This window comes from Schistocerca serialis, chromosome 5 (assembly GCF_023864345.2).
Source record: "Schistocerca serialis cubense isolate TAMUIC-IGC-003099 chromosome 5, iqSchSeri2.2, whole genome shotgun sequence".
Classification (NCBI taxonomy): Eukaryota; Metazoa; Arthropoda; class Insecta; order Orthoptera; family Acrididae; genus Schistocerca; species Schistocerca serialis.
This window is the reverse complement of record NC_064642.1, coordinates 155000272-155019344: the sequence shown is the minus strand read 5'-3', so window position 1 is coordinate 155019344 and position 19073 is coordinate 155000272. Positions and strand designations below refer to the sequence as shown.

The following is a 19073-nucleotide window of genomic DNA, read 5'->3' as shown; positions in this document are numbered from 1 at the left end:
CAGAGCAGTCTTAATTCATTTTCTTACAGATTCAATCATCTCACATACTGGTTATCCTGTGTACTCAGTTTCAATTATATTATATGCAACTCTCAATCATGCTCTTCATTCCTTCTGTAGTTTTTATGTGCACTAGTCTATAGACACATTTGTATTTGTCATTACCCCCTTTTAGTGTGTGATTGCCCTATGTGGTAGAGTTCAAAAACAGCGTGAACTTTCATGACAAATTTTTCCATTTTCATTTGGGTAATATGACTCCATGTTCTACATATGGTCAATGTTTCCCGGGTAAGTAAAAAAAAAAAAAAGACTTTTTCAAAAGAAATGTCGGTGTGTTGTAGCTTTAAAAGATAACCCATCATGCTAAAAATATGAACTATACTCCATGATAAATACTGTAAGTCTGTTAAACACAACTGAAATCATCATTTTTACTTCTGGTAGTTTTTCCTTAAATTTATAGCTGTGAATTATATGGCTTGTTCCAGACTCGGCAGCATCAACAACAGCAGCAAGCACAGGACTGGCCGTCTCCTAGTAGGCTTCCGAAATCCAGACCTACACAAAGGCGGGCTGGAGCAACACCAGCAGATGGTGCTGGCATCATGACTCAAAGTATGTATCATAGTTTGCTGCTTCTTTTGAGTAGATGAGACAACTGTTAGTTTGTCTACATAAATGACATTCACACTTCACATAGTGCAGCCAATGCTATACTACTTGCAGATGTTACTAGTGTGATAACAAGTACACCAGAGCAAGTATTGCAAATAGCTACTGATCAAGTCCTAAAGTATGTTCGCTCTTGGTTCAATGCAAATAAAACAAATTGCACCATATGATCAAAAGTATTCGGACACCTGGCTGATAATGACTTACAAGTTCATGGCACCCTGCATTGGCAATGCTGGAGTTCAACATGCTGTTGGCCCACCCTTAGCCTTGATGACAGCTTCCAGTCTCTCAGGCATATGTTCAGTCAGGTGCTGGAAGGTTTGTTGGTGAATGGCAGCCTATTATTCATGGAGTGCTGTACTGAGGAGAGATATCAATGTCACTCAGTGAGGCCTAGCACGAAGTCAGTGTTCCAAAACATTCCAAAGGTGTTCTATAGGATTCAGGTCAGGACTCTGTGCAGGCCAGTCCATTACAGGGATCTTATTGTCATGTAACCACTCGACCACAGGCTGTGCATTGTGAACAGGTGCTCAGTCGTGTTGAAAGATGCATTTGCTATCCCCGAATCGCTCTTCAACAGCGGGAAGCAAGAAGGTGCTTAAAACATCAATGTAGGCCTGTGCTGTGATAGTGCCATGCAAAACAACAAGGGATGCAAGCCCCCTCCATGAAAAACATGACCACACCGTAACACCACCACCTCCAAATTTTACTCTTGGCCCTACACAGGCTGGCAGATGACGTTCACCAGGCATTCACCATACCCAAATCCTGCCATCGGATCGCCACATTGTGTACCGTGATTCGTCACTCCACACGACATTTTTCCACTGTTCAGTCGTCCATTGTTAACGCTCCTTACACCAAGCGAGACGTCATTTGGCATTTAATGGCATGATATGTGGCTTATGAGCAGTCACACGACTATCAAATCCAAGTTTCCTCATCTCCCACATAACTGTCATATTACTTGTAGTGGATCCTGATGCAGTCTGGAGTTCCTGTGTAATGGTCTGGATAGGTGTCTGTCTGTCTATTACACATTACGACCCTCTATAACTGCCAGTGGTCTCTTGTCAGTCAACAGACAAGGTCAGCCTGTACGCTTTTGTGCTGTATGTGTCCCTTCACGTTTCCACTTCACTAACACATCCTAAACAGTGGACCTAGGGATGTTTAGGAATGTGGAAATCTTGTGTACAGACGTATGACACAAGTGACACCCAGTCAACTAACTACATTCGAAGTCCTTGAGTTCCACGGAGCACCCCATTCTGCTGTCTCAAGATACCTAATGACTACTGAGTTCGCTGATATGGAACAGTGTTTCTAATCAGTGAATGTCAATGCAGAACAAATAAATATTTTTTGATTATGTTTATATTAAGTCAAAACTTAAAATACTGTCTTTCGCCCCTAAGCTTCTTTTATATTTGCATATCTAACAGAGAGCTCTTGTGCAATGTAAAATCTTTACTGAATTTTTGTAGTGTGTATGAGGACTTGCTGCTTAGCGAGGACAAAAGTAAAGCCCTGTGGAAAACAGACTTTGAATTTATAATACTGTAAGCATAGATGTATATAAAGTTGTAGTACTATGTATTGTACAAACTTGCATTCTTTTGTTTGTGCCTTTTTATATATGTATTTGTATGTTCCCTTTCCTTGGAATGGTTTCCCATAAATTTATATGTACATTTGGACAACATCCAAACCATATTCATTTTCTGTGGATAATGCAACTTTCACTGATTACATGCACCACACGCATGCTCATCTGGTGCTGGAGAGTACAAATCCAGTCGAGCATGTGTGTGGACACTAGTAATAAGCAAAAGTTGCATGGCAACATGAATGTAAGTAGTATTTTTATTAATGACATGCTGATTTGCGGTGATCTACCTGCCGATAAAAATTGCATTTCCAAACTAGTTAGATTTTCAACATTGTCGAAATACGCAACATAATTTTGAAAAAGGTGAGATCCATGATGACGGAAAATTACTATTGAAACTAGTCATCAATTAAAAATAAATATTTAAATCCAGTCTTGACACTAAAGTATTTCTTCAAATATTACAGTCTGCAGATCACCTCATGATCAGAATGTCTGTAATATATAAACTTAAAATTGTAAATTAGTAATCTCTGACTCTGTTCTCAGGGAATCCATTTATCATTGTCACATGACGTACAATTTCAGAAACAAAAGGAATTAAGGCTTTTAATTATGTTGGGCGGGAATGCATCTGTGTCTAGTTGATCCTGCTTATACCTACACTAGCCCACATAATGGCATTATTTAATGAAAGCATGATGAATGTACTGCCTGCTACTCATCTTATCACATTTCATTTTTCCCTTTCTTTCACCAATGCACTAAATAGAAAATATCAGATTAAATAAAGATTTCTTAAGCCCTCTTTGTCAAAATTATGAGAAATGATGATGAATACATTTTTCTGTGTTTGTTTGTGATTCACGATTGCTGTCTAGTGGACAAAAGTCAAATTCATGTCCAGGATTACCATGGATAATATTTTCTTTGAGGCATTTCTGTAATGTTTTTCCTCTTATATCACTTACTTTATGGATGATTTTCATATTTATGCCTTGAATAGTTATGTTCATTCTGCATATGTCCTCTTCCTTTCTTGATGAATGAACTTCTGGTTCTGGGATCTTCCAAATTGTCACTCTTTGCCATCCTCTATGAGTTTTTACTTGTTGCAGTTTCATGGTGCTTTTTTCAGTTAATTGGTTTCTACTATTTGACAGTCCAATTTTCTATTTCTTTATGTCATAATGTTTTCTCATCATTGTTGCTGTTTAATTCTAATCTCTTTCCTTTTCATTTGATTTCCACTGAACTTTCTCTACTAGTTCAGTTCCTTATATCACAGTGCTATTTATGTTGTTCTTTCATGCATTCCTAGCATTTTTTAAATCCGGTCTTTTGCAGCTTTCACTGTTATTCCTCTCTTTTCATTCAGTATTCTTCTCCTTTCAGCCCACCCTTCTATTAAGTATATTTTTTCCCATCATTTATCCACTTCTTCCCATTATTTTCCATACTATTACTGGTAACTACTGTTATGATTCTTTAAGCTCTTGAGTTCATGACTTAATCATCTCATTTACAGTTTAGCCTCTGAATCTTTTAGTTCTTCCCTTTCAAAGCATAAGACACTTAATTGTACTTGCTACCCATTTGTCTTTCAGCAGCCTCCACAAATATCTAATTTTAAAATCAGTACTTGCAGCCCGACTCTCTGTTTGACAAATGAGAACACATCTAGTTCCAAGGCATAGTTAGTTAACATTACTTGTTGGATAGAATGTGCTGTTGTCTATTGCAATCAGTAGTAGCCAAATAGGTTGCAGGGTACCAAGCATTAGCTGTTATGCCTTCCTTGAACTTTGCAAGTGGACTGACACTTTGTGGAAATACTTGGCAATAATGGGGAGTTTGCATCTAACATTGAGAGCTCTGTTATAAGACATCAGTTCCAAGGCACGGAGAGTCAACTAATGAGTAGTTTTAATCAGGCTATAGTGGTTCAATCAGATAGTGGACGCATAGCAAGTCTACATGGCCGGAAGCCATAGGTTTTGTTTCATTATATTTTGTCTACATAGATGTCTGCTATTGGCTATCATGTCTGCTACTGGCTATCTATCTATCCTACTATGTACATATCCCTGCTACACCTGTTATGTCTTATTGTTTTACTGTAGTTTTATTTCAGAGATCATGTTTTTAAAAGACTTGTGACAGATTCATAAACTTAACTGGTGTGACTGTCATGCAATATATGTTTCCCATTTTGTACTACTTTTATTTTGTAATATGTACATGAAAACTTTGCATGTCATATTATCTGTATAACTTTTCTACATACCCTGAGGCTTTCAACCTTATTATTTTATTAGAAAATGCTATAGAAATTTCTGGAATCATGCCCTCTTCCAACACTCATCTCCTGTTGGTCTGAGCATCAGTATCAGTTTGAAAATGTAAACCTACCAACAAGTAATTCATATATGGGGAATGACAAAATTCAGTGTATGCCAAGTCAGGGCTGTAAAGTGAAATGCAACTATGGCCAGTGTTATTTGCGACCATGTGGGCTACATGTGGTGGTTTAGTATAAAGGCACGATTTGAGGGTACCCAAGATGCTTACATCAGACAGCTTATTTCAATTGTTCCGAAACCTGACAGTATCAGTAGTGCATTGCAAATTTTCCTTGCAAAGAACTCAACAAAAATGTTTAGCATTTTTGTGTAAAAAATCAATCTAACATGTTGAATGAATGAGCCTGGCATATCATGTCAGGCCTTAATTTTTTGCCTCACCTATAATGCTCCTTAAAGTCTGTTGTCTTTGGGAGAAATGACTAGTGTTCCTAACAGTAAACCACATGTGCAATCTTATTCAGTTACGTATGACACAGGGAAACATTTATGTTGGATGATCTGCATACTTTTTTGTAAATACTCAAGAAGAACTCAACACTTTTTAGGCTGTCCTACACCACCACAGAGCCGGAGACGATTTTTTCTGAGTCCAAAGTCTTTGCGTAGTGCTTGGGGGCAGCGGACAGGTGGCACAACTCCTGGTGGATCACCCCATCCTCCAGATAGTGCAGCACTTTCAGGTTAGTTGAATTTCATTAACATTACCACATGAGATACCTCATGCCAACCAGAAGAGAGGAGAAAGAAAGACACACAAAGAGAGAGTGAAACATCAAACTAATAGCTTACTTATGGCAATACCTTAAGAAGTTTTATGCTTACTACATTCTTTTAATTTTATATAGGACATTTTGATTACTGTCACAGAAATCACTAAATTTTATTGATGACTGTAAGGAGCATTACAGAGCCTCACTTAAGAAAATTATTATGAAGTTTAAAAATTAGCTAAGTTCCATTTTCACTTCTAGCAAGTATGACAGCGTCAACAGAAGGCCGGTATTGGCCAAGCTACGTCTTCAACAAGATTAAATCTCTGTGGTCTGTTGGAGGGAGCAGTGCTGGACTCAATATGCTGGCTGAGTCTGTCCAAGGTCCTTTTGAACTGCATGTCTGTTTAATCAAACCTGCTTGCAGTTATTTGTGCATATATCTGTTTGTACTCTGCTAATCTGTATATCTAAGTCTGGAATGGAATTGAATAGTTTGTTGTTTTTTGTGTGCTGTGTTGTTAGATTTATTTGTTCCACCTAGTACTCTGTTAGTGTATTGTGTTACTAATGTCATTGATGAGGGGTTAGATGCACTATTTGCTAATACATTTGAATGTCCATTCAGTGTGTCACTTCAATTCAGTGTGTTTGTGTTTACTTCATAGCCAGTGGGTCATCAAGAAAAGAAGAAACTGTTCATTGTAATAAATTAATACATTGAACAAATAAAGGAAATGTAAATACATCTCTTACACTGCAGTGTACAGTAACAATCAATAACTCGTGGCTTTGTCTCTTCTGTTCGCCTCTTCCCATCCTTTTGCTTACAGTGACTGTTTATTATAGTTTCTATGTTCAGCCTCATTCCCCTGCCATTAATTTGTTGGTGATGGTGTGTCCATGTTTCCCATTCTTTTTGTTTATGTATTTGCATTTCCCTCTTTTGGTTTATGTATTTGCATTACCTCTTTCACTCTGCTTTAACACTGGGATTTTTTAAAATACAATATTGTTTTTCTATCCTCATTGTTTTCAATGGCTGTGGGAATTTCCTCCCTCTATTATTATCAAAATTAAGAAAGCTACTTGTATCTTAGCAGGGTGGTATACATCATGACACAAAAAGAAAGAAATTGTGTGTTTCATATTAGCATGTGTTTATTCTCAAAATTGAACCTAGTTTCTACTTCCATAAAAATGTTGTCTCATGACAGTTATGACAGTGAGATTTTTGTGTTTATACTACATAGAAAAGCAAGCATTGTTTTTCACATATCTATTTTCTCTGTGAAATAAATGAGACTATCACTTATAGCAGCAATTATTTTCAATTTTTCCCCCTTCAGTACTTCTTAGGTCATGTGATAATTTATTTCCACAGTAGTCTTTAAAGAACAGCCATGTGGAGTTTTGTAAAATTCACAACCCCCCCCCCCTCCCCACCCCCTTTATGTGTTCAGAACAAATGTTTGGTTACAAATGAAATTTCACTTTGGTTGCACATAATTAACGTCACAATTTGCATTATTGTACATAAATTGTGGATTGTGGCACAAGCATGTGACAGACTGATATTTAACATTTGAAGAGATATTTTCTACTACATTGTTTTCATATTTAATAAATCTAACTGTTCCTCTTGATGTGCAAGAAAATAATAGAATTGCTTATACTAACCCAGTTGCTACTGTAATAATCAAATTCACCAGGCTTGCAATTATTAGCATAGTTTTTTTGTAGTTGGACTACATGTGGTGTGTATAAAAAATGCAAATATATTTGTATAACTTTGTAACATATCTTGATGTAAAAAGTAATTAATTTGTATGGCAATAGGAAATTTTATAAAATAAGCTTGCTAGTATATTTATTCATGAATTGAGTAGAATTTTTTAATTTAAAAATTTGCATTAGTGTTAGCAACATGCATCTCAAGCAGACTGATGAAATGTAATCTGAAGTTGATGGAAGAGGTTAAGGCTTTTAGTGAGGACTGTAGCAAGGCCATTATTTATTTCTGTAGTTACAGTCATATCTGTATTCAGTTACAGATGATAAACTTTTCTTCTGTTGTGATCTTATACCTACTCGTTTTACTCAGTTTAACACTAAGTTTTATATGCTAAATTTTGGCCATAACAGGACTGTAAATGTTTCTATATTACAGGATTAGTTTGCTAATTTTATTGAATAGGGTGTTTTTTTAAACCTGGAAGATGTAATCACAGCAGTATGGGAAAAATTAACACACAAAAATAAGACGATACTGTATCTTTCTGCCTAACCCTGCCCCACTTGTGTCACACACCCATACCTTTAATATCAGAAGTGAGGGCAAGTATGTTGTGCAAATGAAAGATCCAGCGCTACTTCACCAGTTGATTTTAAGTGGTCTCCTTGGGCTCATATTTGTGTAAAGGAGTGTTCTTTCTGCAAATAGATGTATTTAAATGAAAATTTACCATTGTTAATATGATAGAATCAAGCCATCATTAAATATGATCATAAAATGTTTTGGATTAAGTTCTGTGAAGGTCCTACTAGACAAATTCTTCTGTAATAAAACTCTTTGAATTGTAACTAACTTGTATAAAAAAGTGACCAATTATCACACAGACTCTCTAAGGGGAAAAAAAGATGTATCGCGAAGAAATCATTTGAATGGGGCTGAAATTGGTAGATGCGATGTACATGTACGGACAAACAAATGATTACAGTTCCAGAAAAACTGGATGATTTATTGAAGAGAAAGAGCTTCACAAATCGAGCAAGTCAGTAACATGTTGATCTGCCTCTGAATCTTTTGCAAGCATTTATTCAGCTTGGCATTGATTTATATTCTTGCTGGATGTTCTTCTGAGGGATATCACGCCAAATTCTGTTGAATTGGTGACTTTGATCATCTAAATCCTGTGATGGTTGGAGGACTGTGCCCACAGTGCTCCAAACATTCTCAGTTGGGGAGATATCCAGTGACTTTGCTGGTCAAGGTAGTGTTTGGCAAGCACGAAGACTAGAAACTCTTGCTGTATGAGGGTGCCGAAATGTAAACTCTGGATGCAACAAAAAGGGGCATAGAATATCATCCATGTACCACTGTGCTGTAAGAGTGTTGCAGATGGCAACTGAAGGGGTCCCGCTACAAAAAGAAATGGCACCCTAACATCACTTCTGGTTGTCAGACTGTATGGTGGGCGACAGTCAGGATGGTATCCCACTGCTGTCTGGAGTGTCTTCAGACTTGACTTCAGCCTGGAATCTCATTGACTGGCATGGAATTGTCTTCAGTGCTGAGTCTCACATGAACTGAATCCTAATGACCAGTGAAGACTTGACTGGAGACACCCTGGACACTGGTGGGACACCAATCTGACTGTCACCCGCCGTACAGTTTGACAGTTCGAAGTAATGGTCTGGGGTGCCACTTCTTTCCATTGCAGGACCCCTCCACAGCACCCTTACTGTACAGCAGTATGTCAACAATATACTACACCCTATTTCATTGCCCTCCATGGCAAGCCATTCTGGGCTTACATTTCAGCAAGATAATGTCTGCTCATACACAGTGAGAGTTTCTACTACTTTTCTTCATGCTTGCCAAACCCTACATTGGCCAACAAGATCACTGAATCATTACCCAATTGAGAACTTTGGGAACGACATGGGCAGGGTCCGCCAACCAGCTCAGGTTTTTGACAATCTAAATCAACAGTTGGACAGAATATGGCATAATGTCCCTCAGGAGGACATCCAATAACTCTATCAATCAATGCAAAGCTGCATAAATGCTTGCATAAGGGTGATAATGTGGTCTAACACAACATTGACTTGCTCAATTTGTGAAACTCTTTCTCTTGAATAAATCATCTAATTTTTCTGGAATTGTAATCATTTCTTTGTCTGTACAAGTACATCACATTCTGCTAATTTATTCATGGTGTGTCATTTCTTTTTGTATTAGTATACAATTTCCAAAAAAATTGTCTCTGACAGATATTGGATGATTGAAGTTTTACTTTTTGAATGCTCCTGAGTTTGACTGTGCTGAATTATTGCACAGATGATGAGGGTGGAACTGTGCGTCCTGTATCCAGCTGCAAGAAGCCCCCTGCTTCATCCTCATCACAGAATGATCTGTATGTGCGACTGGGCCTGTTGCTGGGAGAAAGTGCACGTCGACGTGCGCAACAGTCCAGCGGCCACACGCAGCCACAGTCCCGTCCAAGTTCAGCTGGCCGTGCCAGCACATCCTTCTCATCACTTGCGTCACTAGAGGCCAACACCCTTGCCTCTAGTAACACAAGTCCAGTGTCAACTCTGACAGGTAGGTCAAGAAAATAAAATTATTTATTTTGTGGCTATGAGAACTTTGCAATGAGCCTTTTACTGTGTTACAAGAGAACTGCATTTTATCATTTCTTAAGTTGGATTCTGCCTCAGTTATTTGTTACTTAGTCATATGAAATAATGGTTTGCTTTGTGTCATTGCACTGATATTGATCTGAAAACTTTAAAATAATATTTGAAATGAAGGAATCATTTTGAAATGGCAGTACAAAGTCAAAGTACAAACTACACAACTGTAGGAATTTTTTCCCATAATGAATATTAAAGCCAGAGTTGTGAGCAGTGGGTGAATATTTCGAGTAAAACTTGTAGCCTTGCTAGGTAAGCTATCTTCCTCTCGTGTTGCATGGACATGTGACAGAAAATATCAATGAAATTCTTTTAATAATAATTTGCTAGGTGCACAAATAACCTACAGGTTGTTGTAGAATTTGTCACACACTGTAACTGATTTTTTTAATAGTCTCTTTTAGTGTTTCCTGATCCAGTATGAGAATGGATATTCTTTGAAGTAAACACATACTAGTTCTTTTTTCTCTCACCTGTCTAGCCATTGGATGACCCTTGGATGAATTGTGATAAATGTTCCTGAGTTGTATAGTCTGTCCTAGTCATTGCAACTTCTTAAAGTTAATAAGCTAATTTTATACCATTTGTTTGTTAAATCAGAACATAAAAATCATTTTCACTGGTGTATTTGTTGTTGTTTATTAAAATAAAAGGCCAATCGTAATACCATTAAGGACCACATACAAAAACTTGAGTGGACTTACATAACAGACATGAATACCCTTTCCATTAACTCACATAGATTAAAAGTTAAACAGACTGCAATATAAAGTTAGTTAGTTCATGTAACCAATTACAGTAAGTACAACAATAACTTTCTGCTACCTCACCGCAAGTGAAGCATTGTTAGATGTATAAAATTAGCTGATAAGTGGAAGTGAAGTTATGTCTACATCTACATCTATACTCTGCAAACCACCTGAGGTGCATGGCAGAGGGTACATACTATTGCACCAGTTATTAGGGTTTCATCCCATTCCATGCATCATGTATCTGTTGATATAGCATTGTTTCATTTTACTTATGAATGACTCACCTGCATTGGGTAGCCACAAGCTGTCTGTGATAAAATGCAACAATATTGCATGTGTTACCAATCATGCACACAGTTACTTCAAGCACTGAGGCCATCACAGTCACATGACATAATGACTTTACACACACACACACACACACACACACACACACACACACACACACACACGGCATAATTTCAGACATCCTTATGCATCATCTGATTCAGCAAGTATTATTGTGTGTATCAAAGCAAGCAACTACTTATAAACAACATAAATAATTTCAGGTTCTTCAGAAGCAGATGTCCACAGCCATTCGAGGACACTGAAGGACCCATCATCAGACAGTATTACTTCACTTATGTCTGTCTCTGGCCAGAGCAATTGTTCCTCAAGTCCTGTCAGTAGGAGGCATTCTGTGACGAGTATGTTGAAACAGAGATCCAAGTTTTAGTCTATTGATCTAAATATTTTAATATTGAATATTGTTGGTTATGTACAACACTGATCTGTTACAGCCTCTCAGCCAGGCCAGGTTGAAGAACTGAATGTGTTCAAAAACAGGCGAGCTTCCATACGTAGGTCAGCCAGAACAGGATCTGTCAAAGGTCCAATAGATCCTAAAGGTAAGCAAGGTTTAAAATTAAGTTTTTGCTCTTATTGTTACTATAACATATTTGTAATACAAGAAGGAGCTTCCAGACTGTAGTGGATTAGCTCGCAATGTGGGAAGCATTTTTCAATCGTAATAACTTTGGAAATGGGGAGACTAGTATGGAAAAATGGCAAACTCAAATTTGTCTTGCTACAAAGATAAATACAACTAATAATAATGGCAGTGTTATTTTCAATTTTGTGTCATAAGAACCTTATTCTCTTATTTCAGTTCGGTTTGCACAGTATCGCACACCACAGTTAACTCTGAAACCTTTGTTCTTCGAAGTTCCATTACAAGAACCTGATCCCTTGTTCCTTGGTCGCCATTGGTTGATTCGTGAGATGGAAGATGCTTTGGCTTCTAGCAGTCCTGGTGTCATAGTTTCTGGTAATCCAGGTACTGGCAAAACAGCATTAATTTTGCAGCTTGTAGAGTACAGCTGCTTTGGCCGTCGAAGGGATCCAGCTTACCAACAAGGTAATATATTAATTTTCTGTGTTCTCTTATAAAATGATGGTTCTTGATTCATGTGTTGTCTAACTTAATGCCTTACTGAAGTAGTTATTGTGTTTTGTATTTGTCTGCAAAATGGAGAAAACTTATTTATTTGCATTAATAAATAATAAAATCTTCTTGATTTTTCTAAGAATTTAATCCATATGTAAAATAAGTATGCAATGTAGAATTCTTGTGATTTATTGTTTAGTGTTTACTAGTTTCTATTTTCTTATGTGTCTCTAATGACCTCATTGTCATAGAATGTGAGACGCTAATCTTTCTTCCCGCCTTCCTTCCTTATTATTGTTATCATTGTTGTCATTATTATTATTATTATTATTATTATTATTATTGTCATCATCATTATTATCTTCAAATTAGGCCAGCTCAGGACCAAGTGAAACAATATTAGATTAAACAAGATATACTTTTCATTCCAATAGATCCTCCAGGATGTAGAACAACTGGCTTATGACGACATAATCTTTTCCTTTTTTTCCCCAGTACTTCTTCACTCTTGCCATTGCTGTTCTCTTCTTTTTTCTGTACAAGTCTCTTCTCTCTTCCTGTGCATCTTTTTCTGGAAACCCATGACATTTTCTACCTTTTCTCTGAAGTCTGTTTTCTATGTAGATTTTTTTAAATTTATGTAAACCATGAAATTTGGGTTTTTGCCAAAGAAATTTATTTTGTTTGTCAGGTTTTTGTTATCCATTCTTTTCAAGTGCTTATAAAATGTAATCTTCCACTTTATCATTGTATCTATGATATTCTCAGTTTCTTCATACATTTCTGTTGTTATATTCAGAATTAAATATCTGGTACATAACTCATATAACATCATTGTATTGGTGATGCTTTTTTGCCCTTGTAAGTGAGATAATGTGTAGTAAACAAAGAAAACTGAGCACATTCATTTGACATTACTGCCAGTCTGTTTTCACTGTTCTGAATGGAGGGAATGCTGTATAGAGTAAACATGAGGAAAATCAATGATTATGATGAGACTAATGTGGAACAAGAAGGAAGAGAGAAGATAAAAATTGATTGGCACCTGTGAAAAGAAGGAGTGTATAGATAATTCTGGCAAAGAGGCAAAAAAGTGTGAACCATTCTTTATGTCACTCTTGACACAGAGAAACTCAATATGGAGCAAAAACGATGAAATTATTGCTAAATATGATAGTGGCTCTGTCTCCCTGTGTGTGTGTGAGAGAGTGAGAGAGAGAGAGAGAGAGAGAGAGAGAGAGAGAGAGAGAGAGAGAGAGAGAGAACTTGCAGTTGGGTAGTATTTGTATGTTATAATCTGTATAATATAATTAACCTCCTTTGTTTTCAGATCCGTATGTCTGCAATGGAAAAGACAGGCCACAGGGCTCTCAGAGCATTTACTGTCAAATAAATCTAGTCTCAGAGAGGATTAGCCACTTGGCATCCCATGTTGTTGCATATCACTTTTGCCAGGTATAATAAATATTTATGTATGTTCTCATATATGTCTTGTTTATTTATACAGTATTTATTAACGTATTATTTATTTATATTCATTATTTTATGCCACAACTGTATCATTTGCTTCAGTATAATTAATGTGAAGTTCAAATAAATCCAAAATTCACTTTATATACATTTTCATCTGAAAACTCTGATCTGTTGTCCATAAGAGGAGCTATTGACACTTGTGTTTCCTCTAAGGTTAGATATTATATACAGCTTCATCTACTATAGATCAATAGTAAGTTTTGGTGATTTGTATGTAATTTATCTGCTAGTCTTAGCAAATTTGTAAACATTAATGGATCAACTAATTTTTGAATGCCTCTCTCTTTAAGGCGGATAATAACAACACCTGCCTTGTGCCAGACTTTATCCACTCTCTTGCTGCACAGCTGTGTCAGGCCCCACAACTGTCTGCTTACAGAGAGTACCTTCTCAGTGAACCACATCTACAGGTGAATTTTATTTTTTTATCTCTTCTTGCAGTTATCAATGACTTATAACACAAGTCAGGGTTTTGTTAGTGTCTTGTCTTACAAATTACATTGTTACTTCTGCAGAGTATCAATGACTTTTAATTCACTTTTTATAGATTAAATATCCATCTAGATGATAAAACACCGTTATAAACACAGATATAGGGTCTATGTGGCAGGCAACAGCAAACTGACACACACATATGAAGCCTAAGAGACTCTTAACTTTCAGAACTGCATCTACTTTGACTCACTAAATAGAGAGAATATTGTTGAGAGGTACAGGAATTTTATAGTCGCCTTCCCGCAACTCTTTCCTCTTTACTTTCTGAGACGAATGAACCCCAAATTACAAAAGCCACTGCATCTATTAGTTCCATGTTGTTTGACAAGTATCAGCCACCATTAATGGATATGCACAAATGTAGTGTTAGGTCACTTGTGTTTCTCATTCATTTAAATGATATGTGATTTAATATAAACCAAACAGGATTAGTTCTTTTTGTGGATGACTTTAATCAATCCCAGTACAGCAGCAGAACAACTTGGAAGTAATATTTTCAAAGAAATTTGTGAATGCTCCACTGGCAGCATTTTCAGTTCCATATAGCAAAGGATACAATACCAATGATACACTTAGTATGTGTCAAGATGTAATAACTGAGACAGAATTTCCAAAGACAAAAATTTAAATTGAAAAAGACACATTCTAGAGTATTTTAAACAACTCACTTCAGCTGCAGTTATACTTCATACACTTCATAATCTCCAAGAGAAACAAAAGAATGAACTAATATATTTTGTGTATTTTCTTTCAGTCCTGTGCTAGGGAATCATGGCCTGAAGTAACTCATATTTAAGAAATAAAGTTTTCAGTACAGTGAAGCATGCTTATCCACAAAATCCTGTTGATATCTATGAAATCAGTTACGCTATTTACCAACACATTCACAATATGTACATTCTCCCACAAAATCTGTCATAAATAATCCATCAAACTTTTAAAGTATTAATGTGTCCATAACTGCAATATTAGAAGAGAAAAATGAACATTTATCACTCTTAATTAATTAGGTTAGGAAGGTGATCCACCAAATTGCCAGAGTCCACAAGTGAACATACTGGGGATGCATTTAAAACAAAATTGGTATCTTTTCTTGTAACTAAATGTCTGTATTCACCGAAAGAATTCTAATCTTTTGAATTATCTGCACCAGACTATGAAACCAAATTATACATGATAGCAAAATCTACAAGCTATTATAGAACATACATATTTTTTTTTTTTTTTTTTTTTTTTTTTACAAACAGTGAAAAAAAACACTAAAATTAGCTGTCAGATTTGAATTAACCCCTGGTTGACAGTAGAAATTGTAAGTTATAAGCAGGTATAAAATTTGCAAATAAGCACAGAAGAAATGTACAGTCCATACCTTGTCAAAAACTTATTTTTATTTAACTTATGATATGAACTGACCTACATAGATAAATATGAGATGTACAAAACCTTTGTACACAAATATGGTATGTATTAACCTTGTACATAATATGATGTTTGCAAGTCATTACATGATGTCTACATGCAGTATACATGTAAATAAAAATAGGCAGCATGGGATAGGAAAGGATACCAGATGCACTCAGTGTATGTGCCTGGGAGCCTCATTCAGTGTGTCAAAGAGACTATTCCAGCAGCCATTGAGAGAACAAGGTGCAACCAACTGCAGATTGTGGTACACATTGGAGGAAATGATGGCTGTTGGCTGGGCTCCAAGATCATACTTGGGGTCATTCTAGTGACTAGCAGAGAAGGTTGAGAAGATCAGCCTTGTACATGGGGTTTCAACAAAGCTCACAATTTGCAATGTTGTTCCCAGAACTGATCGTGGCCCTTTGGTTCTGTGTAGAGTGGAAGGACTGAACCAGAGACTTTGAAGATTCTCTAACAAGCTGTGCTGCAACTTACTGGACTTGTGCCACAGGGTTGAGAACTGTAGGGTACCCCCAAATGAGTAAATTGTGTGCTACTACTCAGAGGCTGCTACTCAGGTAGCCGACTGCGTGTGGGGCGCACACAAGGCATTTTTAGATTAGACAACTCTCAATCCAATCCAGATAATGCTAGCTGTAGGAAACCCAGAAGTATCAGTCTAAGAACGAAAGAAATTCCTCTCACAGTTGAGAATATTGAAATCCTAATAGGTAACTGCCAAAGCATACACAACAAAGTGTCAGAGTTTGAAGTGCTTGTGAAAAGCAGTGAAGCTCATGTAAAACTAGGTACAGAAAGATGGTTGAAACCTGAAATTGCTGGCAGTGAGATTTTTGGGGTAAATTTGATTGTGCATTGAAAGGATAGGCAAGTGGGAAATGGAGGTGGTGTATTTGTCACAGTGGATATGAAACTCAAATCCATCGAGATAGAAATTGAAGCTGCATGTGAGATTGTTTGAGCAAGACTCAGTATCAGGGGTGGGCATAACTGGATCCTTCTGTCATCATCCATTCTTATCTCATAATGTAACCAAAAAATTTAGAGTACACCTCAGTTCACTTGTATGTAAGTTCCCCAACAATACTGTAATCATTGGTGGAGACTTTAATCATCTGACAATTAATTGGAAAAATTATAGTTTTGTTAATGGTGGGCATGATAAGACATCCTGTGAAACATTACTGAATGCCTTCTCTGAAAACTGCCTAGGAACAGATAGTTAAGAATTGCACTCATGATGAAAATATATTTGATCTAATGGCTACAAACAGACTTGACCTCTTTGAGAATATGCACATTGAAACTGGTGTCAGTGACCATGATGGTGTTGTGACAACAATGATAACCAAAGTACAGAGGACAACTAAAACAAGCATAAAGATGTATCTGTTCAGTAAACTAGATTTAAAAAAAAAAAAAAAAAAAGTTGTGTTACACCTCAGTGACGAACTTGAAACTTTGAGCACAAGACAGGAGCATGTAGTGGATCTATGGCTCAAGTTTAAAAGAATAATTGATAGATATGTACCCATTATAACATTTCATAAAGGGAGGTACCTTCATGGTATACAGTCACTGTAAAGAAACTTCTAAAAATATAGAGATAACTGCATAATAGGTGTAAAACAAAGGGTAGGACTATAGATAAAGAGATGCTGAATGAGATGCATTTGGCTGTCAAGAGAGCAACACAGGAGGCCTGTAGTGACTAACTAGCAGAATATCGTCAAATAACATTTCACAAAACTCAAAGAAATTCTGGTTATATGTGAAGCCTTTTAGTGGCACCAGAAATAGTGTCCAATCCCTAGCAAATAAGACAGGAAATGAAACTGAGGGTACGAAAGCAAAAGCTGAAATGCTTAACTCTGAGGCATGGCACCTTATATAGCTCCTGTTTAGAGCCTGTGTATCAGGAGAATGACTCATGCATGCACAGTGACAGATGATCTGAAGCGGGTTCAGTCGAGTATGTAGTTCTAATTTTCATCTGCTAGAGGATAGTGCACAGAGACATTCAAGAAACAGGTCAAGAGAATGTGTTTGTGAATTGTTCTGTTTATTTATGTTTGTGTAATTTTTGTATATGCTTTTAGTAGTTTGAATGATGCTTGAATGTGGTCTAAAGTAGATACGTAGATCATTGTTCTACTGATGAACATTGTATGGCAGGAAATTTTGTATCATGATATGATAAATAAGTTTATGGTAAAAGAAAAGCTAATTTGAGAGCAAATGAAAATAGTTGATAACATAAAGTATAAACAAAATATCAGAATGTTAAATATTTATCTTGGGAAAAAGTACAGTTCGAAAGTGTGTTATTTGTTGACCGGTTAGATATGAAAAGAGCGGACTAATGCGGGAGAATAATGTTTTTCTGTTGGCCTTAAAGAAAACTGACCAATCAGAATGGAGTACTCTTCACGCATCTTTTCCCTTGGAGACAGAGAATGCTTACAGCAGTCTAAGTAGTTGGAGTCCAGCCTTTCAATGGTACGGTCGTGTGTAGTATGAGCTTCGAAGGAAGTTATAATTTGTCAGTTTTAGTTGTGCTACATGCTTCAATAGTGTTTTAATTTGAAGGCATATTTATTCCAGTGTGTTTTTTTTTAGAAAGTATGGATTTTTTAAGTAATTTTGTGTATGAAAAAAAGGCAGTAATTCTGCATCGCATACTGAGCAGATCGATGACTAAAAGCTTGAGTGCTTTAGACACCGATAAACTTAATAGTATGGCGAACACTTTCATTTAAGAACAATCTGTGCTTAGTAGCTGTTCAGATTTGGGGAAATATGTTAGCATTAACTTGGTAACATGAACAAAAGGGTATATACATTACTGTGTTAAGATTAGCACGGGCTTGGCATTGAATGTGTACATTATCAATGTTCAGAATATACTGAAGTTTTGCCAGTATGTCCACCTTTGATTCAAAATTAAGACCTTTATCATGATTCTTAGAACAGTTACATTGTATGCACTCTGGTGCGAGTTGCAGTATGGTGGGTTTCTGCTCGGCTTTCCTACCGGCGATATGCAGCAATAAGTTCACAGGTAGGTGCAGGTAAAGGACGAAAGGAACCGCACTGAAACAAACTCCATTTTCAAATATTCCCTTAGAGAGGAAAATCCAGGAGAATGGCCCCAATTTTATCCTCATACCACTGAAAAGAAGAATGAAATACGTGTTAGTTTAAGTGGTGTTGAGAAACAGCTGAAATCATTAAAATTGAACAATGCTCCAAGGCGTGATGGAAACCCTATCAGATCATATACTGAATTGGTAGCTGAGTTAGCCCCTCTTCTAACTATAATCTATCATAGATCCTTCAAACAAAAAACTGTGTCTAGTTCTTCGGAACAAAGCACAAGTCACACCCATCTACAAGAAGTGTAATAGAGGTGATCCACAAAACTACTGTCCAGTATCCTTGACAGCAATTTGTTGCAGAAACTTAGAACATCCTCCCCAATGCTAATCATTATGGATTCTGAAAACATCGATCATGTGAAACCCAACTCGCGCTTTTCTCACATGACATACTGAAAGCTTTGGATCAAGGCAGTCAGGTAGATGGAGTATTTCTTGAGTTCCGAAATGCATTTGACCCAGTAGCAAATGTACGCTTATTGTCAAA

The 19073-nt window shown here is 36.7% G+C and overlaps 1 protein-coding gene across 4 annotated transcripts in view; it reads left to right on the top strand.

Moving 5' to 3' along the window:
- The window catches only part of LOC126480876 (protein TANC2), a 655944-nt gene that overhangs the window by 597917 nt on the left and 38954 nt on the right, over nt 1-19073 (top strand). For 3 of the 4 annotated variants that reach the window (XM_050104255.1, XM_050104256.1, XM_050104257.1), the window contains exons 4-12: nt 492-618; nt 5208-5342; nt 5634-5756; nt 9436-9699; nt 11095-11232; nt 11326-11433; nt 11694-11942; nt 13303-13427; nt 13796-13915. In XM_050104255.1, coding sequence (XP_049960212.1) covers nt 492-618; nt 5208-5342; nt 5634-5756; nt 9436-9699; nt 11095-11232; nt 11326-11433; nt 11694-11942; nt 13303-13427; nt 13796-13915 — 1389 coding nt within the window. The remainder of the gene's footprint in view (nt 1-491; nt 619-5207; nt 5343-5633; nt 5757-9435; nt 9700-11094; nt 11233-11325; nt 11434-11693; nt 11943-13302; nt 13428-13795; nt 13916-19073) is intronic. The other variant, XM_050104258.1, reaches the window with a different exon arrangement.